A 25,877-nucleotide genomic window follows, 5' to 3' on the forward strand; every position below is an offset into this window, starting at 1 on the left:
GACCCAGAGTGTAGAAAATTGTGTCTGCTGCTGGTGCATCTGTATTCTCTCTGCTCTAGATGCACAGAGATGGGGGAGCGCTGGGCTGGAGGAAGGAGGGCACAAGAGACAGAACAGGCAGGCAGGAGAAAAGGGGAGAGGGAATCACAGAACGCAGCAGGAGCTGCAGGGAGACAGAGGAGGAGGAGCCTCTTATGTACCCCTCTAGCACCCCCAGGGCCTGGACTGATTAACCCCAGCTTCTCAGGGAGCTTCCTGTTTCCTGCTGCTTCCCTGAACCCACTTGAGGAGAACAGGCCGTCAGCTGAAGTAGTAGGAGCCAGTTAGGCCCTTAAGACTCTGATCTCTTCCCTCGCTCAGGCCCTGCTACCAGCCTGCTTATTTGTCCCCTTCAACTGAGTGTTGAGAGCCACTTTAGCTGGCACAGAACAGCAGTCACGAGTGAAAGAAGAAAACGCCCCCCTGGGGCAGCATTCAGAAAAAGCAAGCAAGCAAAGGAAGCTTTTCTATCTAAGCAGGAAGGAACTATCCTGAGATACATAGACACAAATGTTCACGGTCAGCCTTCTGGCCCCAGGGAGGAGTGAGTGGTGCGGAGATGCCTGATCTTCCAGTCAGTCAGAGGGCAGGTGACCTGGCAGCTACTGCAGCATCCGTATCTCCACCACAAATGGATGTAGCCATGCACAGTCCTGAAGAACAGTGTAGATCAGAGGAGAGGGTGGTGGAGGCGCAAGAAACAGCTGCTGCTGAGTTTAGTTCGTTAAGTCTAGATGATCCAGGACTGTGGACCCACTTGAGCAGTAGCCTGAGGGACTTCCTTGTACTGCACGAGCCACAGCAAGTGAAAAACTTCATGTTCCCCAAAGACAATGAAAGTAGAAGTTTCCATCCAACCCATTACTGGCGTGAAGTCCCCAGTGGTGCCAAAGTGGAGAGGACTGGCTTATGTACTCAAAAACCCAGAATGCTGCATACTGTTTTTGTGGCAAACTCTTCCAGTCTAATGTTCCAGCCACACTGGGTTCTACAGGAACAAAGGACTGGAAAAATCTGGCTAGAAATCTGGCATGCCATGAGAAGGCAGCAAATCACCAGAGAGCATTCCATCGGTGGAAAGAGCTTGAGATGAGACTAAGGTTAAAGGCCACCATAGAGGATCAGCATCAAGAGAAGATAGCATCAGAGTCTCTTTACTGGCAAAATGTTCTGAAAAGGCTCATTCCCATGGTGAGAATGCTTGCTACCCAAAACCTAGCACTCCGTGGCACTTCAGATCAGCTGTTTGTGACAAACAATGGAAACTTCCTTCAAACAGTGGAGCTGACGGCTGAGTTTGGTGCTGTGCTCCAGGAGCATCTAAGAAGAGTCACCACCCAAGTCGTGGTACACACACCACTACCTTGGAAAAACCATTCAAAATGAGATCAGACAGTTCCCGGCAACAAAAGTCAAACAGAAGATTGTGGCAGGTCTGAAGTCAGCAAGATATTCCTCTGTTATTCTGGACTGCACACCTGACATCAGCCATACGGAACAAATGACTTTAATGGTGCATTTTGTAACAACAACAGAACCTAGTGAAAATGTCCCTGCAATGGTGACTGTCAGAGAGCATTTTCTAGAATTTATCGACATTGATGATACGACAGGACCTGGTATGACAAATGTGTTTCTTAAACAGCTGGAAGATACGGGAACTGCGATCGCTGACATGAGAGGTCAGGGCTACGATAATGGTGCTAACATGAGAGGAAAGAACTGAGGAGTGCAGACACGGATCTGAGAGTTAAACCCTCGAGCTTTTTTTGTCCCATGCAGTTCTCATTCATTGAACTTGGTGGTCAGTGGTGCAGCATCAGCTTCTAGAGAACATCTGGGAACATCCTCCCTGACACTGAAACCACTGAGTGCCACAGGATGGGAAAGTCGAGTGGAGGCGATAAAGCCTATCAAACACCAAATTGGGAAGATAGATGATGCCACAGTTGCCATTATGGAGGACAGTGCTATGACAGGAACTGTTCGTGGGAGAACAGTGGCAGAGGGAAATGGAATCACCAGAAACATACATAACTTCAAATTTCTGTGTGGCTTAGTGTTGTGGCATGACATACTGTTTGAAATAAATCATAGAATCATAGAATCATAGAATCATAGAATCATAGAATATCAGGGTTGGAAGGGACCCCTGAAGGTCATCTAGTCCAACCCCCTGCTCGAAGCAGGACCAATTCCCAGTTAAATCATCCCAGCCAGGGCTTTGTCAAGCCTGACCTTAAAAACTTCCAAGGAAGGAGATTCCACCACCTCCCTAGGCAACGCATTCCAGTGTTTCACCACCCTCTTAGTGAAAAAGTTTTTCCTAATATCCAATCTAAACCTCCCCCACTGCAACTTGAAGCCATTACTCCTCGTTCTGTCATCTGCTACCATTGAGAACAGTCTAGAGCCATCCTCTTTGGAACCCCCTTTCAGGTAGTTGAAAGCAGCTATCAAATCCCCCCTCATTCTTCTCTTCTGCAGGCTAAACAATCCCAGCTCCCTCAGCCTCTCCTCATAAGTCATGTGTTCTAGACCCCTAATCATTTTTGTTGCCCTTCGCTGGACTCTCTCCAATTTATCCACATCCTTCTTGTAGTGTGGGGCCCAAAACTGGACACAGTACTCCAGATGAGGCCTCACCAATGTCGAATAGAGGGGGACGATCACGTCCCTCGATCTGCTCGCTATGCCCCTACGTATACATCCCAAAATGCCATTGGCCTTCTTGGCAACAAGGGCACACTGCTGACTCATATCCAGCTTCTCGTCCACTGTCACCCCTAGGTCCTTTTCCGCAGAACTGCTGCCTAGCCATTCGGTCCCTAGTCTGTAGCGGTGCATTGGATTCTTCCGTCCTAAGTGCAGGACCCTGCACTTATCCTTATTGAACCTCATCAGATTTCTTTTGGCCCAATCCTCCAATTTGTCTAGGTCCTTCTGTATCCTATCCCTCCCCTCCAGCGTATCTACCACTCCTCCCAGTTTAGTATCGTCCGCAAATTTGCTGAGAGTGCAATCCACACCATCCTCCAGATCATTTATGAAGATATTGAACAAAACCGGCCCCAGGACCGACCCCTGGGGCACTCCACTTGACACCGGCTGCCAACTAGACATGGAGCCATTGATCACTACCCGTTGAGCCCGACAATCTAGCCAGCTTTCTACCCACCCTATAGTGCATTCATCCAGCCCATACTTCCTTAACTTGCTGACAAGAATACTGTGGGAGACCGTGTCAAAAGCTTTGCTAAAGTCAAGAAACAATACATCCACTGCTTTCCCTTCATCCACAGAACCAGTAATCTCATGATAAAAGGCGATTAGATTAGTCAGGCATGACCTTCCCTTGGTGAATCCATGCTGGCTGTTCCTGATCACTTTCCTTTCATGCAAGTACTTCAAGATTGATTCTTTGAGGACCTGCTCCATGATTTTTCCAGGGACTGAGGTGAGGCTGACTGGCCTGTAGTTCCCAGGATCCTCCTTCTTCCCTTTTTTAAAGATTGGCACTACATTAGCCTTTTTCCAGTCATCCGGGACTTCCCCGGTTCGCCACGAGTTTTCAAAGATAATGGCCAATGGCTCTGCAATCACAGCCGCCAATTCCTTCAGCACTCTCGGATGCAACTCGTCCGGCCCCATGGACTTGTGCACGTCCAGCTTTTCTAAATAGTCCCTAACCACCTCTATCTCCACAGAGGGCTGGCCATCTACTCCCCATGCTGTGATGCCCAGCGTAGCAGTCTGGGAGCTGTCCTTGTTAGTGAAAACAGAGGCAAAAAAAATGTTGTAAGCCGGAGACTCCAAGGTGTTGACCTTGATATATCTGGAGCAATGGAACAACTGGACAAAGCAAAGTCATACCTACAGTCTTACCGGTCAGATGAGGGATTTCAAAACGTTCTGAAGAGTGCACAGAAGTTGGCAGAGGAACTTCACACTGAAGCTATTTTCCTACCCATTCAAGAATACAAGAGTCACCAAAGAAGAAGACATTTTGAATACGAGGCACGGGGATAATCCCATAAGAGACCCCAACCAACAATTCAAAGTTGAATTCTTGAACCAGCTGCTAGATTGTGCAATACAGTCAGTTGAAGAACGTTTCATGCAGCTCAAGGAACACAGCAGTATATTTGGGATGTTGTATGATATTCCAAAACTCCTCACTATACCTGAAGAAGACCTATACCAGCAATGCAGGGCACTAGAGACAGTGTTGACACATGATGACATGCGCGATATTGATGCGAGTGATTTAGGTGATGAACTGAAAGCCCTTTCAAGATACATTTCATCAGGATCAACTCCAAAGGCTGTTCTGGAATATTATGTGCACAAATAAGATGACCACCCTCTTTCCAAATGCTTTTCTTGCTCTGCACATACGTCTAACACTTCCTGGAACAGTTGCCAATGGAGAATGCAGCTTCTCCAAGCTGAAGTTAATAAAAACACATCTGCACTCCACAATGACACAGGAGAGGCTGGTCGGCCTTGTAACCATCTCAATAGAGCATGAGCTGGCCCAGACTGTGGACCTTCAGGAAGCAGTTCAAATCTTTGCAACCAAGAAGGCACGGAAAGCACCACTTTGATTATTCAAACAGATACAAATGCCAGTGTTTACCATGCAGACAAGGAAAGTTCAGGTTTTTGAAAGTTAAATGTTACTTAAAATTTTTGAACAAGGCATTTTAAGTTGTTAGTTCTCCTTTATTGGGGTAGGTAGCAGAGCAGTATCATGAGAGGAGTAGAACAGGAAGAAGGCAGAATTGAGAAGTTTCAAAGTTTTGGCCCAAGCAAGGAGGCATGGGGGCGTCATTTGAGCTCCCCGCCTCAGGTGCCAAAATGTTGTAGGCCGGCCCCGCTGGGGAACCTGGGCAGCAGCTTGGCTGGGAGCAGGGAGCAGGGAGCCAAGAGCCTAGGGCGTAGCCGAACTCAGGCTGGAGCTCCCCACACATCCCGGTGTTCTTCTCAATTTCATGGCTCCATGAATGAGCCGAGGTAAGTAACCCACAGCGTCTACACAGACAATGTATTGCCCTGACTACACCGACATAAGGCCTATGCCCGGAGTTATTATGTCAGTGTAGTAGGGCACTTACATCGGTGGGACCAAAGCTCTGGTGTGTACACTGACATGAATAGGTCAACGTAAGGCAGCTTACGTTGACCTAACTCTGTAGTGTAGACCAAGCCAGAGGGTGAGATGCTGCCACTTTTACTCACTATGACAAATACCTTAATTTGCAGCTGGTCCCCTTGAATGAATGAACCTGCTTGTGGAGGAAGGTATAACCCAGTGTGGATTAGCATGGCAGAACCCAGCCCTACTGCATCAGGAGGTTTTTGTAAGCTAGCTTCCATACTCAGCCAATGTGAAAAACAACATTTTCAGCGGAGGAAAGGGGAGTTTCCTGTTAAAACCAAGTTACACCCCAGCCTAGCGTTAACCTCAAGAGAACATGCATTCAGGCTCCCTTTGTACTCTGTGTGGCAGGAGATTTTGTCATTTGGGATTAACCAAAAGATTCTAATTTTAATTGAAAGTCTTTTTCTCCATGCTAAGCAGTCCCCTGCTGTGCTCCTAAGTGCCGGGTGGCCTCGTCTGGATGGGGAGAAAGGTTCGCCCTTAACACAAGCTAAAACCTCGTGGAGACAAGGTAGGTCATATTTTTCACATTACTTGTTAGGCTCCTCCACAGGCTTTAACTTGACCTGCTAACAACTCATGTGAAAACTACACACTGCCTTGTCTTCGCTAGGATTTTACCTCAAGTTAGTTAACTCAAGTTCTAGGTCCAGTGTTCTTTAACATCTTCAGTAATGACCTGGGCGTAGGTATGGAGAGCATACTGATCAAGTTTGTAGACGACACAAAACTAGGAGGGGAGGGTTGCAGCACTTTGGAGGATAAAGCTAAAATTCAGAGGGATCTTGCTAAATTGGAGAACTGGGCTATAGACAACAACATGAAATTCAACAAAGACAAATCTAAGGTGCTACACATAGGGAAGAACAACAAAATGCACAAATACAGAATGGGGGATAACTGGCTTGGCAGCAGCACGGCTGAGAAGGATCTGGGAGTTGTGGTGGATCCCAACCTCCACATGAGTCAGCAATGCGATGGTGTTGCAGAAAAAGCAAATGCAATTTTTGGTTGCATTAACAGAGGCATAACATGCAAGTCACAGGAGGTGACAGTACTGTTCTACTCGGTGCTGGGTAGGCGTCAGCTGAAGTACTGTGTCCAGTTTTGGTCACCAATGTATAGAAAGGATGTAAAGAAACTGGACAGTATCCAGACGTGGACACAGATGATCCGAGGGATGGAATGCAACGCAAGGCGTCTGAGCAAAGACTGAAGGAACTGGGTATTTTGATTTGGAAAAGAGAAGACTACAGGGGGACATGACAGCTGTCTTCAAACACTTGAAAGGTTGACTTAAAAAAGATGGAGAAAAGTTGTTCTCTTTTGCCACAGACGGCAGGACGAGAGGCGATGAGTTCAAACTACAGCACAGCAGATTCAGATTAAATCTCAGGACAAACTTCCCAACTGTAAGAGCAGTAGGACAATGGAACAGATGCCTAGGGAGGTTGTGGAAGCTCCTTCACTGGAGGGTTTCAAGGGCTAGCCGACTGTCTGGGATGGTTTAGACACAGTAAATCTGGCATCTTGGCAGGGGTTAGACTAGATGACCCTTGCGGCCCCTTCTAACTTGATGGTTCTATGATTCTATGAGTTAACATCCCTCTTCTGCAGTGACAACAAGGCCGTAAGGGTTGGCTCCTGGCCTTCACTCAGGTAGCTACAGCCAGGCCTTTCCCTCTGACTGGTGTGGGGTAGGATGCTTCCTGATGCCTCCCTGACCCTGGATCCTCTCTGGATCTTCCACAGGTCTCTTTCTGCCCTTTACCCTTCTATCAGGGCCACAGGCACCAGCTCTCCCAGAGCGAGGGAGCTCTACCAGCCCCTTGCAAGACTCTGAGCCTCTCCCACCAGCCCCCTATGTCTTTCTTTTTTAGTATGACACTTAACTGGGAGGAGTGGTAGATACACTGGAGGGTAGGGATAGGATACAGAGGGACCTAGACAAATGGGAGGATTGGGCCAAAAGAAATCTGATGAAGTTCAACAAAGACAAGTGCAGAGTCCTGCACTTAGGATGGAAGAATCCAATGCACCGCTACAGACTAGGGACCGAATGGCTAGGCAGCAGTTGTGCAGAAAAGGACGTAGGGGTTACAGTGGACGAGAAGCTGGATATGAGTCAACAGTGTGCCCTTGTTGCCAAGAAGGCCAATGGCATTTTGGGCTGTATAAGTAGGGGCATTGCCAGCAGATCGAGGGACGTGATCGTTCCCCTCTATTCGACATTGGTGAGGCCTCATCTGGAGTACTGTGTCCAGTTTTGGGCCCCACACGACAAGAAGGATGTGGAAAAATTCGAGAGAGTCCAGCGGTGGGCAACAAAAATGATTAGGGGAGTGGAACACATGATTTACGAGGAGAGGCTGACGGAAGTGGGATTGTTTAGTCTACAGAAGAGAAGAATGAGGGGAGATTTGATAGCTGCTTTCAACTACCTGAAAGGGGGTTCCAAAGAGGATGGATCTAGACGGTTCTCAGTGGTAGCAGATGACAGAACGAGGAGTAATGGTCTCAAGTTGCAGTGGGGGAGGTTTAGATTGGATATTAGGAAAAACTTTTTCACACGGAGGGTGGTGAAACACTGGAATGCGTTACCTAGGGAGGTGATGGAATCTCCTTCCTTAGAAGTTTTTAAGGTCAGGCTTGACAAAGCCCTGGCTGGGATGATTTAATTGGGGATTGGTCCTGCTTTGAGCAGGGGGTTGGACTAGATGACCTCCTGAGGTCCCTTCCAACTCTGATATTCCATGATTCTATGATTCTGAGCCCCTTGTCTCCCCTCTGTGATACAGCAGGCTCCATTTTACAAGCAGACCTGCCCCTACCCCAGGCTACCATCATGTGATGTCTGATGCAGCCAGCATCCCAAACCCATCACTTGGGGGTGGGGGAGAGGTGGGGGCTAATGGCACATTGATGGGGCTGAGCCCAAATCCCCTAAAAGGGCCAGCCCACCCCGTGACAGCACCCACCTGGCAGGTGATGGGGAAGCCGCTGCCAGGAGTCAGGCAGTGCTGTACCGGGGTGATGCTGGGGCAGTGCACAGAGATGCAATGGGCTAGGGGAGGGGTGGAAGCAGATTATGTGTAACTGTGACACCCCCTTCCCTCCCCCGCAGCACAACTCCCTGCTGAAGCGCTGGCCTGATCTCTGTCTTCTCAGGACTTCAAAAAAGAAAAGTATTGCACAGAGCAGCCCCTGCCTAAAGGGGTTAACGACAGCGGCCAGTCAGCTCAGAGAGTCCCAGACAATTTCTTAGGGAGCGAAGGTTTAACACACACACAGACCCTCGCAGGCAGGATTTGGGATACTCTTCAGTCCCTTCAGCAGCACGGGTAGGCAATAAATCTGCGGGGTTCCTTACGGAGACTCCCGGTGCTGTTGCTGTTACGTGTGTTTCAGTGCAAGGTTACAGCACAACACTCGCTTGTGTAGTTTCGGCCACACCTTCAGAGCATTCCCCTCCGAGCTCTCGCAGATTATTTCTCAGTCTCTGGGGCCGGGGGGGCGGGGGGCTCCAAACGCATCTGTCCCCCCGCGGGAGTCTCCGGGGCCTGAGGAGAATGGCGGCCTCTCCATCCCCGCCCAGCGCCTCGGAATCTCCTCAGCAAACACCAGTCCAAAGATGCGTGCGGCCAGCAGCACTTCCCGCCCCACGGCTAACAGACAACCAGACAGCCGTCTCCTCGTCGTTCAGTGAGATGGGGAATCCGGAGCCCGTTTCCAGGGTGGTTCGGGAACTGGGATGCAGCCTTCACAGCTCTTGGTCCCGCATGGATCAGCCACCAAGCCCCCAGGGCTGCCCCTAGCTCCCAGGTCTGAACCTTTCCCCCCTGAGCTCTGACCGGCTCAGCTCTCGGGGAATGTGTGGAACCTGCAAGGCTGCTTGCCCTTCCTGAAACTTCCCGTACAGCCTCAGAGATGGTTACCAAGGCCGTGTCTCCGCTACAAAGTTATGTCAGCGTTCAGCCACCAAGGTTTGTGTATGGCTGGGCATGTGCCCACTTGGCTGCTTGCATCAGTGCTGCTCACACTCACCAGAGTGCTTGTGTAACCCACTAAACTTTGATTCCACAAGTGCCCCCGTCAGCCCATGTTACCGCAGGAGCAGCGAGCAGGTTCTGTCTCTTTTGACAGCAGAACTCCCACCTGTGGATGATCACACACAGGGAAAATATGCAGATGTGAACAGTCGTGGATGCCCATAGGATGGGGCCGGCCTTCGGGCGGGTGGCATGGGTGACTGCCCAGGGCGCCACGGTCCGGAGTCAAGGAGCAGGACACAGGCCTGGCCCCCACACTGCCCCCAGCCTGCCCCTCACCATGCTTCAGCGGGATGACGCTGGAGGCCCCACAACACAAGCGGGGCCAGGACACAGAGCAGGACTGCCATGGCTGGGGTGGAACTGAGGGCATCCCAGGAGGGGAGAGGGCACAGGCTTCCCCAGGCCCAGCCCCGCCGCTGCATGACCTCCGACAGCCAACTGCACACGCGACGCTGTGCAGGAACAATGTGTATAGTGGGGGGCTGAGAGCCACTGGACCCAACTGTAAACCCTGCATGTGATGGAAACCGCTTCCAGCCAGGGGGTGCGGCAGCCCCCCTAGATCCAGCCCCAGAGCGCTGTCTTCCTCTTTCCTCACACCTCCTCCCCACATCGAACCACCTCTCCTCTCCACTCCCTCCCTGTCCCCCTCCTTCTCCATCCACCCATCTCTCGACTCCCCCCGTCCTTTCCCCTCCAACCACCATTCCCCTCTCTTCCCCCTCCTATCACCTCCTGTCAAGGTTCCTTCCCCACTCTGAACTCTAGGGTACAGATGTGGGGACCTGCATGAAAACCCCCCTAAGCTTACTTTTACCAGCTTAGGTTAAAACTTCCCCAAGGTACAAACTATTTTACCTTTTGCCCTTGTACTTTATCGCTGCCACCACCAAACGTCTAACAGATATATAACCGGGAAAGAGCCCGCTTGGAAATGTCTTTCCCCCCAGAATCCTCCCCAAACCCTATACCCCCTTTCCTGGGGAAGGCTTGATAAAAATCCTCACCAATTTGCATAGGTGAACACAGACCCAAACCCTTGGATCTTAAGAACAATGAAAAAGGAATCAGGTTCTTAAAAGAAGAATTTTAATTAAAGAAAAAGTAAAAGAATCACCTCTGTAAATTCAGGATGATAAATACCTTACAGGGTAATTAGATTCAAAACATAGAGAATCCCTTAAGTTACAAAAAGACACAAAAACAGGAATCTACATTCCATTCAGCACAACTTATTTTCTCAGCCATTTAAACAAAACAGAATCTAACACAGATCTAGCTAGATTGCTTACTAAGTTCTCAGACTCCATTCCTGTTATGACCCCGGCAAAAGCATCACACAGACAGAGAGAGACTTTGTTTCTCGCCCCCTCCAGCTTTTGAAAGTATCTTGTCTCCTCATTGGTCATTGTGGTCAGGTGCCAGCGAGATTATCCCACCTTCTTACCCCTTTACAGGCGAAAGTGTTTTTCCTCTGGCCAGGAGGGATTTTAAAGGAGTTTACTCTTCCCTTTATATTTATGACACCTCCCCTCCCCGCTTCCCCATCCAACCGCCTCTCCCCTCCACCCCTTCCCTCCCTTCCCCCTCCTTCCCCCATCCAATTACCTCCCCTCCCCCTCCTTCCCCCTCCAACCACCTCCTTCTCCAACCAACCGCCTCTCCCCTCCACTCCCTCCCTCTCCTTCCCCCTCCAACCGCCCCTCCCACACCCACTTCTTCCCCCTCCAACTGCCTCTACCCTACACCCACATCCTTCCTCCACATCCTTCCCACCCTTCCTCACCTCATCTTCTGCCCCTCCCCCATGGTTCTCGAAAGGGTGGGGGTGCAGGGCTGTCAGAGGAGAACAACAGGGGATGCTGGCTGAGCAGGGAAGATGGACCAGGAACCTGCGGGGGTTGCTGGCCAACCCTGGGGGAGCTCAAGTCACCTCTTACCGACCTGCTTGTTTTGGGGTGGCTTGGGCTTGTTTTTGAAAGGCAGGGTCGCATATTTATCTCGTGAGACTTGGCAACTTTGGTTGGCTTTTACCCATCTGCCTTGAGGTGAAAGGCTCAAAGCCCTGATCCACCCTGATCCCCCTCCTATTTCCTTAAAATGGTAAATACATGCGGGAAACTGAGGCACAGACAGGTGAGGTAACTTGCCCAAGGTCTCCCAGTGAGTCAGGAGTAGAGGAAGGAATAGAAACCAGGAGTCCCTATTGCCAGGTCTTGTCAGGGACCAGACCAGCAGGGACAGCGGCTGGCTGGCTCTCTGAATAACCTCCCTGCTAGACAACCTATAAGGCCACCTGCTGTTCCTGGGACCTGCTGGAGGAGCCACAGCACTGGCTGGCTGCCGGCTCACCAGGCCTGCTTAGGCGCCTGGCACCCAGATGAGCTCACTGGCTGCTCAATGTGTATCTTGCCCATGGCAGCTGTGCTTCCCTGTCATCCAGTCCCTGCTCCAGCCGGCTTCCAGGCCCTGCTCCTGCTCTGCTCCAGCCCCTGCTCCCCTTCGGCTTCAGACGTCTGGTTTGATGCCCAGCCCTGCCTCTGCCTCACTCACTGCTTGGCCCCTCACTTCTGGCTTCGGCTTCTGTCTCTCTGGTACTGATCCCGGGCTCCACCTCTGGCTGAGGACTCTGCTGTACCCCAACCCTGGCTCTGGCATTTGGCTTCTGACCCTGGGCCCATTTCCTGGATGCTGCCCATGCTGGACCCAGCTCGAGCCCGTTAGCTGAAGTCTCACTTCCACCACGAGGCCTGACCACACATGGCCCAGCTGGTGACAGGGTGGCTCTCACCACCAGGCCTCCTCCCCATTTCTATTTCTGGGCCAGGGCTGCGTCAGAGGGCGGCTCTAACCCAGCAGGCTGCTGAAAGGATCTACCTGCCAGCGATCGGGGCTTGGCTCAGCGCGAAGGCAGGAGAATGGAGAGGGAGAATATCTATGAGAACCTGGAGGTGATGGAAGCTGCTCCCCAGCCAAAAGGTAAGCACAAGAGGCTGCACCGGACCCTGGACTCCCGCTGGCCTTTCCTTGGCTTTGTGGTCTCTGCATCAGCATTCTGGGCAGCGATCGCTCCACTGACCACGTCCCCAGAGCTCAGCCTTGTGCTGGCTGGACGGCACCACGGGCAGTGGGCGAGGGTACTCGGTCAGTCCTTCCCAGTCATTCTCTCCCCTGCCAGTCCCCAACGGGAGAAGGGCACAGGGAGGAGAGATGGGAGTCCCTGCACAGCATCCCAACCTCCTGCTGGGCAGAGCAGTGGCATGGGCTGGCCATAAAAGCCATCCAGGCTCCCCGACCCCAGCCCACTGCCACCATCAGCCTCTCGCAGGAGGAGATCGCCTGGGTCAAATCTTCACAGCCCCCGTTTCTGGGGACCAGCTCCCTCTCATCCCCCCCATTTCACAGTGACACCTCCTTTCCTTACCCTCTGCCCCTTGCCTGCCGGAGCACGTGCTTCTATCCAGGAGCAGGGATAGGGAGATGCTAGGTGTGTTAGCAGAGAAGGGTTTTCCCCAGGGCTCGGGGACAGGGGGAAGGGAACCTGTTCCTCCAAGGACCTCCAAGGAGCAAATGGAGCTGGAAGTTCTGAGATAAGGACCAAGCTGTTTTCCTAAAGCTCCCAGCACAGGCAGACTGCGAAGAGCTACAAAGGGATCTCACAAAACTGGGTGACTGGGCAACAAAATGGCAGATGAAATTCAGTCTTGATAAATGCAAAGTGATGCACCTTGGAAAACAATCCCAATTATACCTATAAAATGATGGGGTCTAAATTAGCTGTTACCACTCAAGCAAGAGATCTTGGGTCAGTGTGGGGAGTTCTCTGAAAACATCCACTCACTGTGCAGCGGCCGTCAGAAAAGCAAACAGAATGTTGGGCATCATTAAGAAAGGGAGAGATAAGAAGACAGAAAATATCGTATTCCCTCTGTATAAATCCATGCTACGCCCACATCTCGAATACTGTGTGCAGATGTGGTCACCCCATCTCAAAAAAGGGCAACAAAAATGATTAGGGGTACAGAACGGCTGCCGTATGAGGACAGATTAATAAAACTGGGATTATTCAGCTTGGAAGAGAGACGACTAAGGGGGGATATGACCCTTGGTCTGACCCAATCTGGCCATTCTCATGTTCTTCTATTTGGTGGTACAGGTGTCAGCTGAACAAGGGCCTCCTCCGGGGCTTTCTTATCCCCTTTGGTCTCAGTGCAATCCAGATGCCATGTGCCAGCTGTTCTGGTTTTGAACACATGAAAGAAGCCCAGGAATGGTCTAGAGACAGGCAGGGATACGGGGCTGATGGAAGTGGAGGGTGCTGGTGAGGACGTGAGGTTCAATATGCAGCTGCAGCTAGCCACCGAGCTCAGCTAGGCTCTCCGCAGCGGCAAAGGAAAACCCAAGGGGAAATGTAGCTTGTGCTAGGTGACAGAGAAGCTCCTCCCAGAATCTGTTTCAGTAAAGGCTGAGAACTGTAAACTTAGCACATTAGTGAGAGGCAGCTTCACCCTTTGGTTAGAGTGAGAAAAGCCACTTCTGCAATGTAAGGGGATTATCTGGGCACCTGAGTGTTGTCTTCTGGTTCCAGGAACCACACCCCATGGGGGAGCACTGCGAGCGAATGGCTGAGGCCCACAGACAGGGAGGGGGTGCCGAAGGCTGAGACTTTCAGGGAGAGGAGAATCTGACAGTCTTGTGTCTCCAAGCAGCTGCTGTTCAGCTTGGGGAGACCAAATCCAGACCACACAGCGCACACTTACTTCTGTCGACACATAGATCCCGGCTCGAATGCAGCTCTAGTCTTCTCCCTTTAATGTGCAGGGGAGACACAGTCTTCTGGCTTTGCCCTGTGGGCCACCCCTTGGCTGCCTTGCAGTGAGGAGCCCAGCATCCTGGAGATGGGTTATTAGACAGGGATGCTGTAGAAAGGCCCTTCTGAGCACACTGCTGCTGTCAGCCCCACTTTTCTCCTGCAAAGAATCATTTCCCCTCATTTCACTGCCTCCTTGTTTTGATATTTCGTAAGTTGTTTCAGGTTCCTTTTCTCATTTAAAAATTCTCCTTTGGGCATGGACTTCACAAGCCCTAAACTTCCCTCTCAAGAAAGGCTGAGGCAGGGGAAAAGCCTGCTTCCAGTTCTCTCTCACAGGACGCCTGCCTGGCGCTACCGTCACCCTGATGTAGGGAGGGTGGCTTTTCAGACTCAAGTTCAGGTCGGTTCTGACCTTATTTGGCCTGATTCTGCTGTTGCTGTTAACCACAGTCAGGGAACAGGAGGCTGAACAGTGATTAGATTTGGGGGATGGAGTTTCCGTGGTCACTGGCATTTGAGCTGTCACTTTCCACGGATATGTTTCTTCTTCTCCTTCAAGGAAATCCTACCGAGACATCGGTCCCTTGGCGGCGCGGGGCGGAGCGGATTGTCATTGCTGTCCTTCTGCTCCTGATGCTTGTGGCCCTGGCCAGCTCCCTCCTTGCTGTGACGCTTCTATGTAAGTTCAGCTGCGGCTCCAAGGCCCACGTTGGCCAACTTCCATACAGGCCAGCTGGCTCAACTGCGGGGCGGGGCACCCCCACATTTCAGCAGAATGTCGACTGTGTTTCCAGTCTGTCCCTCCAAATAAATCTCCTACTCCAGGGAGTTCGAATGGAGTTGAAAGATCTTGCCCTACTGGTTTGATATGAGCACAAACCTTCCAAGTCTAACGATGGTCAAGCACTGGCCCAGGTCACCTAGGGAATCCCCATCACTGGAGATTTTAAGAAGAGGTTAGACAACCACCTGTCAGGGATGGTCTAGGTGTACTTCATCCTGCCTGAACTTCACCCCTGTGACTTCAGATCCCATGTGTCAGCCCCACATGCTCACCCTGCGCTCTGAGGGTCAAGCTGGGTCCTTTCCTGACCACATAGCACCAGCATGAGCCTCAGCCCCCGGCGTCCTCATGGCACAATTGAAATGCCTGCCCTACGGAGAGACTGGACGGCCCAGAGCTTCGGGCACTTGTCTGGGGCTCCGATTGCTGGGTTTAATTCCCTGCCCTGGAGCCAGCAAACAGAGCTGAAAACAGGGGAGTTTGAGTGGAGAGCTCTTGGAGGAGAGGGGAGACAAGCCCCTGTTCCTTAGGGGCAGTGAGTGGCATCGACGACTGGTGCCTCCCCATGCTGGGGGTCCACAATCTAAAGGGGAGGACACGTGACCCCCCACGTGTCTCCTCTGCCCAGCGACCCCTGCGCCCAGCCCAGGGCCTCCCTGCAGTCCCCACCCCACCAGAGTTACCTGTGGGGGGGGTCTGTCCTTTTCACGCTGCGCCTCTCCCCTCCCGCCAGCACATTCGGCCGCTCTCCCTGGCACCCGGGCCCAGGCGGGGAGCAGGAGGGAGCCGCCTCTCATGCGGCTGAAGCTGGTCGCTCCAGGTCACTGCTCTGGGCAGTGCAGCAGCTGCCTGAGAGAACCTGGCTGGGGGCCTGGCGCCAGGCCGCCCCCACCATGGCCTGGCTGCTGGGGACAGGCGCCGAGGGAGCCGGAAACGTGCCAGGGGGAGAGGGGACTCCAGCTTGCTCGACCCCTGTCCCTGGTAGCCTGGCCTTGGTGGGGCAGCCCCGCCACCTCCCCAACCAGGCTGTCTCAGGCAGATGCTGCGCCGCACAGAGCAGTGACCCCGAGCGGCCGACATGAGAAGTGGCTGGTCCTGCCCCTTCCACTCCCTGCCCGGGCCTGGCTGCCAGGGACTGGGCCGATCGCGCTGGGGTCAGTATCAGCAGGAGAAGGACAGAGCCCCTCTTCCTCCTCCCCACCCCCGGCATGCCAAGCAGAAATCTTGGGGGTGCTTCACCCTGCACACACACCCCTGTGCGTCGCCTCTGGAGAGTGGGTTCTTGAGAGTTTGCTGGCTGGTGTGTTGCGTTCACTTTGCAGAGGCTGGTACGGGCAGTGCGCTGAGAGATGCAGAGCCTTTGATCAGATCAGATCAGGGCGGGGCTTCCCTGACTAGGAGGCCTATAAATGCAAGCAATGGAGTGGCAAAGAAGTCAGCAAACAACTGGAGACAGGGGAGTTAGAGTGCACGGTTGTAAGGAGAGTTTGTGGGACGGGCGGTGGCGTTCTGTTTTTGTGTCGTGTGGGGTTTTCTTTCTCCTTGACTGGCGCTTGGGCGGGAAGGGTGTGACAGACACAGAGGCAGCAGTGGTAGTGACCCAAGCATTAGAAGAGACAATGAAGATGACCAGATGTGGAAGCTGCAGGAGGTACATGATCCTGGAGTGGGTACCTGAAAAGAGCTTGTTTGTATGAAGTGCCAGCTGAGAGAGCTGATGGAAGAGAAGAGCTGAGGTTTGGAGATGCAGGTGGAAAGTATGGTTGAGTTTGGAAGGGGATTTGAGCAGATGATGGAGGGAAGGCGAGAGGAGGCTGAAGGGAAAACTCAAGATTGGCAGATCCAAGCTGGACTGGAGAACTGGGAGGGGACACTGCTGGGTGAGTAAAGTGGCCAGTGGAAATGTGATTATGAGAACTGGGCAGAAGGAGAAGTAGAGCTCAGGAATAGGTTTGCTGAATTGGAAAATGAAGAAGACTTGTGGCAGGGAGTAGCCGAAGGTGGGAGGGCCAGGCAGAAGAGAAGAGCAGCTAGTCCTACAAGAAGAGGGGAAGAGTCAATGTAGATACCCAGAGGTCGGAGCCCCAGGAGGACAGAGGATGACTTGCAGTAGATCGCAAGGGAAAGCAAAAGACAAGAGGACTTGTATGCAGAAGGAATGGGAGGAAGGCTGGAGAATGGCACCAACACCAGGAAGAGGCAGGTCTATGTGATTGGTGACTCCTTACTAAGAAGAATGGACAGGTCTGGCACCAGAGCTGATCCAGAGAACACAAGGGCGTGCTGTCTGCCAGGAGCTAAGTTATGGGATGTGGACCTGAGGCTGAAGAGGATCCTAATGGGAGCAGGAAAGAATCCACTGATTGTCCTTCATGTGGGAACAAATGATACTGCTAGATTCTTGCTGGAACGTACCAAGGGAGATGATGCCAGGCTGGGGAAGACACTTAAAGAAATGGAGGCTCAGGTGATCTTCAAGGGGATTCTACCTGTCCCTAGAGGAGGAGAATGGAGGTGAGACAAGATGATGATGATGATCAACCCACGGCTCAGGCAGCGGAGCTGTAAGGAGGTCTCTGGGATGACCGACCACTGGGAGTCATTCACGGACACAGGACTGTTCTCATGGGACAGACTCCACCTGAGTAGGGAGGGAAATAGATTCTGGAAAGGAGGGTGGCACAACTGATTAACAGAGCGTTAAGCTTGGAATTCAGGGGGGGCAGTTGAGAGATGCTCATGCAATCCCCACTTCTGATTCTAATCCTGAGCAGGAGAAAAAGAAGTAAGAGCAGATGCAGCGATGGAGAAAGGAACAGCAGAGGGGAGATGAATGGACATCAAGAGGAAAGACAGTTCCCATACCAATGACGCTAACACCCAAGTAGGAGGTGATACAGTAGCATGACTCTACCTAACCGCGTGAGGAACCCTGGCGGAGCCGAGCGGAAACACCGCAGGTGTCTGCACCCCAGCGCAAGGAGCCCGGGGACAAAATGGAGGAAGTGGATCTACTGGTGCAGGAAATGAAACCAGGTGTTACAGGGAGAACAGGAACAGGCGGAATAGAAGCCAGGCCTGGAGTGCAGGCGAGGAAGAGTATGTGCCATTCAGGAAAGAGAGAAATGCAGGTAAAGGCGGTGCTGTAGCATTGTACATTAATGCTGAGGTAGACTGACTGTAAAGAAATTAGAAGTGCTGGAACAGATAAAACAGAGTCTGTTTGGGTCACAATCACTTTGGGGAAGAAAGCTACCAGAGGCTCCCCTCAGATAGTGCTTGGGGTCTGCTACAGACCCCCAGCATCCTATCTGGATATCGATAGAGACCTCCGGAATACCTGTCATGACATATATACTCCTGGGAGCGGTGTGATTAGGAGGGACTTTAATTTCCCAGGTATAGATCGGAGGACAAGTGCTAATCATAATGGTAGGGCCCATGCTTTCCTGGCTGTGAGAGCTGACAGCTTTCTCCACCAAATAGTCACCAAACCAAGAGGAGGTGATGCCATTTTAGATTGAGTGTTGGCGAGTAGGGAGGACATCCAGAGAAGAACTGGTTGTAGGGGACAACCTTGGTTCGCGTGATCATGAGCTAATTCAGTTTCAACTAAATGGAAGGATAAACAAAACTAGGTCTGCAACTAGGGGCCTTGATTTCAAAAGGGCAAACTTTAAAATATTAAGGCAATTAACTAGGGGAGTGGACTGGGCTGAAGAACTCAAGGACCTGAAAGTGGGGGAGGCTTGGCATTACTTTAAGTCAAAGTTGCAGAAGCTCTCTGAAGCCTGCATCCCAAGCAAGGGGAAAACTTCCTCGGGAAGGGTTGCAGCCCAGACTGGATGAAGAAGCGTCTCACACAGGTGATTAAGAGAAAGCAAAAATCCTGCAAGGAATAGAAGATGGGATGGATCAGCAAGGAAAACTACCTCTTGGAGATCAGAAAGTGCAGGGAAAAGAGAACTGCCAAGAGCCAAGCAGATCTGGACCTTGCAAAGGGAATTAAAACCAACTGCAAATGGTTCTATAGGCATATAAACAAGAAGGGACTGCCAAAGACGGAGGATGTGTTGGAGACTGAAGATAATCTAGGCATGGGCAAATGCCTAAACATATACTTTGACTCCATTTTTAATAAATGGAATTAGGAGTTTAGGGGTAGTGGCAGGCTGACTAATGGGAGTGAGGATATGGAAGTAGAAATTCCCACACCTGAGGTGGAAGTCAAACTCGAACAGCTTAATAGGACCAAACGGGGGGGCCTGGATAATCTCCATCCAAGAATATTAAAGGAACTGGCACGTGAAATTGCAAGCCCACCAGCAAGGATCTTTAGTGAATCCATAAACTCAGGGGTCAGACCCTGTGACTGGAGAATTGCTAATGGAGTTCCTATTTTTCAGAAAGAGGAAAAAAGTGATCTGGGAAACTACAGACCTTTTAGTTTGACCTCAATTGTCTGCTAGGTCTTCGAACGAATGTGGAAGGAGAAAGTAGTTAGGGGCATAGAGGTTAACGGTAATTGGGATAAAATACAACACGGTTTTTCAAAAAATAGATCATGCCAGATCAGCCTTCTCTTTCTTTGAGAAGAGGACTGATTTTTTAGAGAAAGGAAATGCAGTAGATCTCATCTATCTGGATTTCAGTGGCATTTGATACAGTTCCACGTGGGGAATTATGAGTCAAATTGGAGAAGATGGGGATTAATATTCCTGTTAATCCCTACGTGCATGACCTTGCACTTTGCACTACTGAATGTCATCCCATTTCTGCTACTCCAGGTTTCAAGGTTGTCCAGCTCCACTCGTAGGATATTCCGGTGCTCCTCCACCATGGCAATACCTCCCAACTTGGTGTCATCTGCAGATTTCATTAGCGCACTCCCGCTTTTTGTGCCAAGGTCTTTAATGAAAACGTTAAATAAGATTTGTCCCAAGACCAATTCCTGAGGAACTCCACTAGTAACCTCCGTCCGGCCTGACAGTTCACCTTTGAGCATGACCCGTTGTAGTCTCCCATTTAACTGGGTCCTGATCCACCTTTCAATGGGGTCGGGAAGGAATTTTCCTCCAAATCAGATTGGCAGAGACCCTGAGGTTTTTTGCCGTCCTCTGCAGCATGGGACACGGGTCACTTGCAGGTTTGAACTAGTGTAAATGATGGATTCTCTGCAACTTGAAGTCTTTAAATCAGTAACTCAGGCAGAGGTTAAGGGCCTATTACAGGAATGGGTGGGTGAGGTTCTGTAGTCTGCAGGAGGTCAGATTATGATCATGATGGGCCCTTCTGGCTGTAAGGTCTTTGAGACCTGTCTCTGCCTCAGTTCTCCACCTGTAAAATTGGGGGAGGAGACTTCCCAACTTCACAGGGGTGTTGTGTGACATTAAATAATATAGTAAAGACTGTGGGGTGCTCAGATACTGCAGTGAAAGGAGCCAGAGACGTACGATGGATTGCAGGAAAGATTCTGTAGACAGCACTTAGGTCACAAGTCTGTTGATGCACGAGCTGGGAGAGAAGCTGGTTCCCTGGGGCATCGCTGTGTTGGCCCTGCAGCTCTCAGGGAGTGAAAGGCTGATTTTAAGGGACAGATGCTCTGCAGGTGTAAATTGAAGGAGCTCCTCTGAAGTCAGATTTACACCATCTGAGCAGCTGGCCATCAGTCTTGCAAGCCCAGATCCTCAGAGGCATTTGGGCTTCTGGTTTCCATTGAAATCCCTGGGAGTTTTTTGCTTGAACACCTTGAAGGGTCTGGGCCTAAAGTTAGCAGACAGGCCCCTGAGAAACACCAGGAGCAGAGCGGTCAGGATTGTTAATAAGCACTTGGACTGCCAGTGCCCTGAAGCTGCACCCAGGTCCTGCTTTCCATAGCGCTAGGTCTGCAAAAACACACAGTAAAATGAGGTCATAGAATCACAGAACCATAAGGTCAGAAGGGACCGCAAGGGCCTCCAGTCTAACCCCCTTCCAAGATGCAGGAGCTGTTGTGTCCGACCCATCCCTCCTTTTGGAAACCTCCCATGAAGGAGCTTCCATAACCCCCCTAGGCGTCCGTTCCATCGTCCTGCTGGTCTCACAGTCAGGAAGTTTGTCCTGAGATTTAATCTCAATCTGCGATGCTGGAGTTTGTAGCTCCCTGCTCCAGAGAGCTGATGCCCTACGTTAAGACGGTGTAACATACACCAGGAGAGAGCCCCAAACGGGGCCTTGGCTTTGCCCGTGTCCCTCCTCGGGAGGGAAGCTTTCCAAGATTAAAATAAAAGAAGTCCTAGAGAACAGGCTCGCACTCGGAGCATATTCCTTCTCTGGATATGGCTGGTCTCCAGCCACAGTTCAGTTCGGTCGCTGACCTGCAGACATGTGATTTCTAGATTTCCGGGCACAGAGCAAGCTGCAAGCGGTTGAAGAAGCGGTGCAGAAGCTCCAAGTCTCTCTGCGACCTGACAACGCCTCGGATACGTCAGCAAAGGAATCGGACAGTAAGTCGCAGGACGAGGGTCTCAGACATCAGGGTCGGCTCCCTTCCCTTGGCCTGGAAGCTGAGCACTCTTCTGCCGAGAGGTATGGTGGGTGCCTGGCATCCTCCTACTCCCCTCCATATACTTCCCTGCCAGGTGGTCCCGTCCCCCTGTCTAATGAGCTGCTGCTCTGCACATTCCTCTGCCAACAGAGGCTCTGTTCCCAGGGGTGGGGGGCTGCTCCAGGTTCCCTCCTAGCGCCCTCCCTGGCCGTGGCAGGCTGGCTGCATCCGTCCCATGCTCCTAAGCAGTTTGCCTAGTGGTCAACGTCTTCCGTCCTGTCCCTGTTGCTTCCTTCGCTCCATAGTTTTCACCAGGGCCCCCGTACTGTCAGGACTGCATTCGCGGGAAAGACAGATGCAGCTCATGAGACACACAGGGCCCAGTTCAGTCCCTGGGGTAAGCAGGACGCCCGTGGAGCTGTACTCGTGGGTCTCAACGTGTCCCCTACCCCAGTCCCCGAGCCCTTCCCATGCAGCTACCATAATTCGGGTAACTGCCACAGTCTCATTGCTGGAGGCAGGGCGCCCTCTTGTGGCCACGTGTCACAACTGTCTGTCTATCGGGCACAGGGCTGGACATACAAACCGGGCTATGGATCAGGTTATTCAGCGTCCAATCAGAAGATGGGCCTGAACTAAAACCCCGGCACAGAGCACACCCCAAAGCTGGGCTGTTGAAAATCCCGGCCTGGAGCCCAGTGCCATGGCTCAGGTCCGTGGATGTTCCTGCAGCCCCAGCTCTGCCACATGCGACCCACTCACAGCTCACAAGGTAGGAGCGAATGGGGAGGAGGAGGCTGGGTAGATCGGGGGTACAGGGCTAGAGTTCAGGAGAGCTGGGTTCAATTCCCCGCTCTGCTGCAAACTTCCTGTGTGATCTTGGGCTCCCTGCACCTCAGTTTCCCAGCAGGAAAATCATCCTTTATTTTATTTCTCCCACCTAGAGTCTACTTTGACTGTGAGCTGTTGAGAGCAGGGACTGTCCCCTCCTGTCTGTACAGCGCCTGGCACACAGGGGCCTGCAGGTGCTGCTCTGCTACATGTGCTGGTAATCAAGAGTTCTGCATCTCCACTGAAGTCGCTGTGACTTTCTGCTAGGTCTGCAGCTCCTGGATGAAGCGCTGGCAGGAGTCCGGATGCTGAAAGACCAGCTGGGTAACGTCAGTGCAGCGTATGGAGAAATCCAGACCCGTCTGGACAACGTCAGCGCAGCGCAAGCAGCAGGGCAAGGTCGCTGCAGTAAGTACTAGCTGCAGAGCCGGCTGGTGCCGTCTCTCCTGGTGCTGAGGATGAACGGAGCATTTCAGCTCCAAGGCTGTGAGCGCAGCGCCTTCCACCAGCACCGAGTTCTCGTTCATTGAACATCACCTGTGGCTGCACTTGTGCCCACACCGTGGTGATCAGGGTGCCGTTCACTTACGCCCTGGGCCTCGTTAGCCTAACGGGAGCACCCAGCTACCAGCCCTTCTTAGATGCTCCAAACCTGTCCGGTCACAGGCGAAAAGTGGTGCTGGCATTTCAGTGTATGGGGCGTTACTTTCACCAAGCCAGCGCCCCCTGCAGGGTGTGGGGGGAGGTGCCCAAGTGCGAAAGACCCGAGACCTTCACCACTTACAATCACTGAAAATTGTTGATACAGAACCAGGGGGTGTTCCACCTTGGGCAGCTACATTCCCGCTCCTGAATTCCCCCTGCCAGCTCAGCTGAACAATGAATCTCCCCTTTCCCATTACAGCCCTGCTGCTCTGCACTGGGACCAGTGCCCATAGTCCACCCCAGATGCAGCTGCACCCCGTGGTGTCTGCTTTCTGCAGTGCTCTTTGGGATCCTTCCTAGGGCCATGAAAGTTATCCACTGTGGTGCTGGAGAATCAGGATTCAGAAGTTCCCTGAGCTTGGGGCAGTTGAAGGGGAATGCAGCACTAGAATCCCTGAGCTCCCTGCGTGTGTCCCTGTGACTTTAGCCCAGGTTTCTCACCTCAGTCTCTGCTCCTAGGTTATGTGCTGACAAAGCTCTCCAGAGGCTGGAGGTTTTATAGTGGGAACCTCTATTACTTTTCACAAGAAAAAAAGCCGTGGGACGAGGCCGAGCGGTTCTGTGTGTCTCAGGACTCGCACCTGACCTCTGTCTCCTCCCAGGCGGAACAGGTGAGTGAGGGAACCTCCTCGGGGCTTGGATAATGGGTCAGTGCCTTGTTTCGTACCAGAAGGAGGTGGAAGGTGGCAGCTGAGGTAGCAAATCTGCAACATGCCTTGTGGCAAACCATCGGAGAGGATGCCAAGCCTTGGAACCTGACTCAGGGGATTCACCCATCAGTTTAAAAGCAGAGATGGGCAGAGGAACAGTGCCAGAATCTGGACTTCCCATAGTCTGGGGTGCCGGGAGAGGGGGATTTGGGGTCAGGCTCATTTCTGATTTTCCCTACTTCCAATGTAGCATTTCCTGAAAACCCACTGACCTTTCCCAGTGAGGACCCTCTTTGATCCCTCCTCCCAGTCCTGAGCTCCTGCTGGACAATCTAGAAGCCTGTATCTGGAAGGCTTGTGAGCAAGGGGCCATGCACCTCTCAGAGAATCCTCTCTCCCCATGTGCCCACGGTAGCCCTCACCCCAGGACTCTGGGGCACTTTCTGAGGAGGAAAATCCCACCCTCCTGCAGGGCCAGACTTTGCACCCAGTTCTCTGCTCCTAACTTTGCTGCCTCCAAAGGCAGGGGACCAATGTGAACTCTAAGGTGCCCGTCAGTAACTGCCGCACCCAGCTCTGAGGCGGCCGTGGTGGGGAGCGTTCTGAGACAGGTCGCTGTTGTTAGCCCCATTCGGATACAGATGCAGACACAGACACAGAGCTGCTCCAGGACTCCCTCGGGGTCTCCCAGCTAGTCACTTTCAGCGTTTGGGGCTGGACACCATGTCTCCCGCTGCCCACTGCCCTGTTCACATCACCGGACGCCCTTTCCTCTCGCCCAAAATCTGCTCAGCCCAGGCAGCTGTGGCTGCATCCTGCAGCCTCTCTTGAGTGACCTGGACACGCTGCAAACTGTGTCGTGCAGGAGTTTCTCTCCAGCGAGAGCAAGGGACAAAGTCACTGGATTGGCCTCACCGACCGGGGGACAGAAGGCAGCTGGCACTGGGTGAATGGCACAGAATTCAGAGCGGATGCAAGCAGGGGGTGAGTAAAGCTGCAGATACGTGATTATTTATTACACGTTTGGTCACCAGCTCTTTCAGGCAGCGTCTGTACGGCCCCTTGCGTCTATGCAGCACCCGGCACAGTGGGCCCGATCCTGAGGGAGGCCCCTGGGCGCTGTCACCCAACAGCAATTAATCCTCTCAGGAATTTCTACTAATGCCCCTTTGCTTAGAGCAGGAGCCTAAACACGGAGTGTGTGTTCAGTGCCCACTGAGACCAAGGGCCAGAGCCTCACCTGGGGTAACTTGGCATTGACTTGAATGAACCACATCCATTTACACCAGCTGAGGATCTGGCCCCAAGTCAACTCAGTACAGCCAGGTCAGTCTGGCGTGAGTGGCAGGGTTCAGCGCTCTCCTTGGGATTGCTCTGTGCTCTCCCCTCTCTCTGGCTGGGGAAGGGGAGGCTGTAGGGCCCGGGGGCCTGGCCGGAGCCAGCTGCAGTCGGTGCAATGACCTCAGTGGGCTGTGGACGAGTCCCATAACCAGGGCCATGGAGAAGTTAATGAATGACCCCTGCTGCCCTCTCTCTCTGTTCCTGCGTTCCCACCTCGGGGTGTTCCTGGGACGTGCTGGGCCACGTGCTTTGGTTCTGGGCACTGAGATCTGAGCTGCTGCTGCTCAGCATTTGGAGCCACAAACTGACTTTGGCTCTTTGCTGGCCCATCAGGCGCAGGGCAGTTGCTACCCCTTGTCCTCAGAATCCCTTCGTTACCATGGCCACGAGTGCTGTGGAGAACTCTGAGGGGTCACCGCGTCATTTCTGGGTGTCGTGGTCCCCTGCCAACAACAGAGTCCACAGAGCAGAACTGAGCTCAGGAATTGGCTGTGGTTCTCCACTGAGACATTAACACTCTGATCTGTAGGTTCTGGGAGGAGAATCAGCCAGACAACTGGCATCAGGGGACAGGAGGCAGAGAAGACTGTGTGGAGATCCGCCCAAGGTGGAATGATGCCAACTGCACTCTGCTTTCTAGGTGGATTTGTAAGCAGGCCCATGGACAGGCTGGGCTGTGACATGCAGGTCCCAGCACCTCAGAAAGTGCCTTAATTTCCAAGCTATGGAGCATGTTTTCTAGCCACCTGCTGATGAGGAGCCCTGTGCACTGGCGGGGGCCGCTTGGCATGTGCATTGCAGGGATGCTTTGTCTTGGTGTGATATTTCTGACTGTAGCAGAGACAGCTGCCCTTATGCCTCTCAGTATGCATGGCTCTGTAATTTGTCTGTTTCCAGGTCTGTCACAAAATAAAGTCCTTGGATCATAGAGTTATTGTTTCATAATCAGCCAATAAATAATTATTTGCTTGA

At 52.2% G+C, this 25,877-nt stretch overlaps 1 protein-coding gene across 2 annotated transcripts; it reads left to right on the forward strand.

Annotated features, from left to right (window-relative positions):
- The first annotated feature begins 5,632 nt into the window (after positions 1-5,632).
- LOC144263746 (C-type lectin domain family 4 member F-like) lies at positions 5,633-25,877 on the forward strand. Of its 2 annotated transcripts, XM_077814722.1 has the most exons (8): positions 5,633-5,714; positions 12,083-12,234; positions 14,628-14,747; positions 21,230-21,337; positions 22,477-22,617; positions 23,374-23,525; positions 24,430-24,548; positions 25,435-25,877. In XM_077814722.1, the coding sequence occupies exons 2-8, from the start codon at positions 12,174-12,176 to the stop codon at positions 25,583-25,585; spliced, it is 852 nt and encodes a 283-aa protein (XP_077670848.1). In that variant the 5' UTR covers positions 5,633-5,714; positions 12,083-12,173; the 3' UTR covers positions 25,586-25,877. The 2 variants fall into 2 exon arrangements, with proteins under 2 accessions (XP_077670848.1, XP_077670849.1); XM_077814723.1 differs by lacking the exon at positions 5,633-5,714 and having other exon boundaries at positions 11,953-12,234.

Source organism: Eretmochelys imbricata, chromosome 4, assembly GCF_965152235.1.
Source record: "Eretmochelys imbricata isolate rEreImb1 chromosome 4, rEreImb1.hap1, whole genome shotgun sequence".
Lineage (NCBI taxonomy): Eukaryota > Metazoa > Chordata > Testudines > Cheloniidae > Eretmochelys > Eretmochelys imbricata.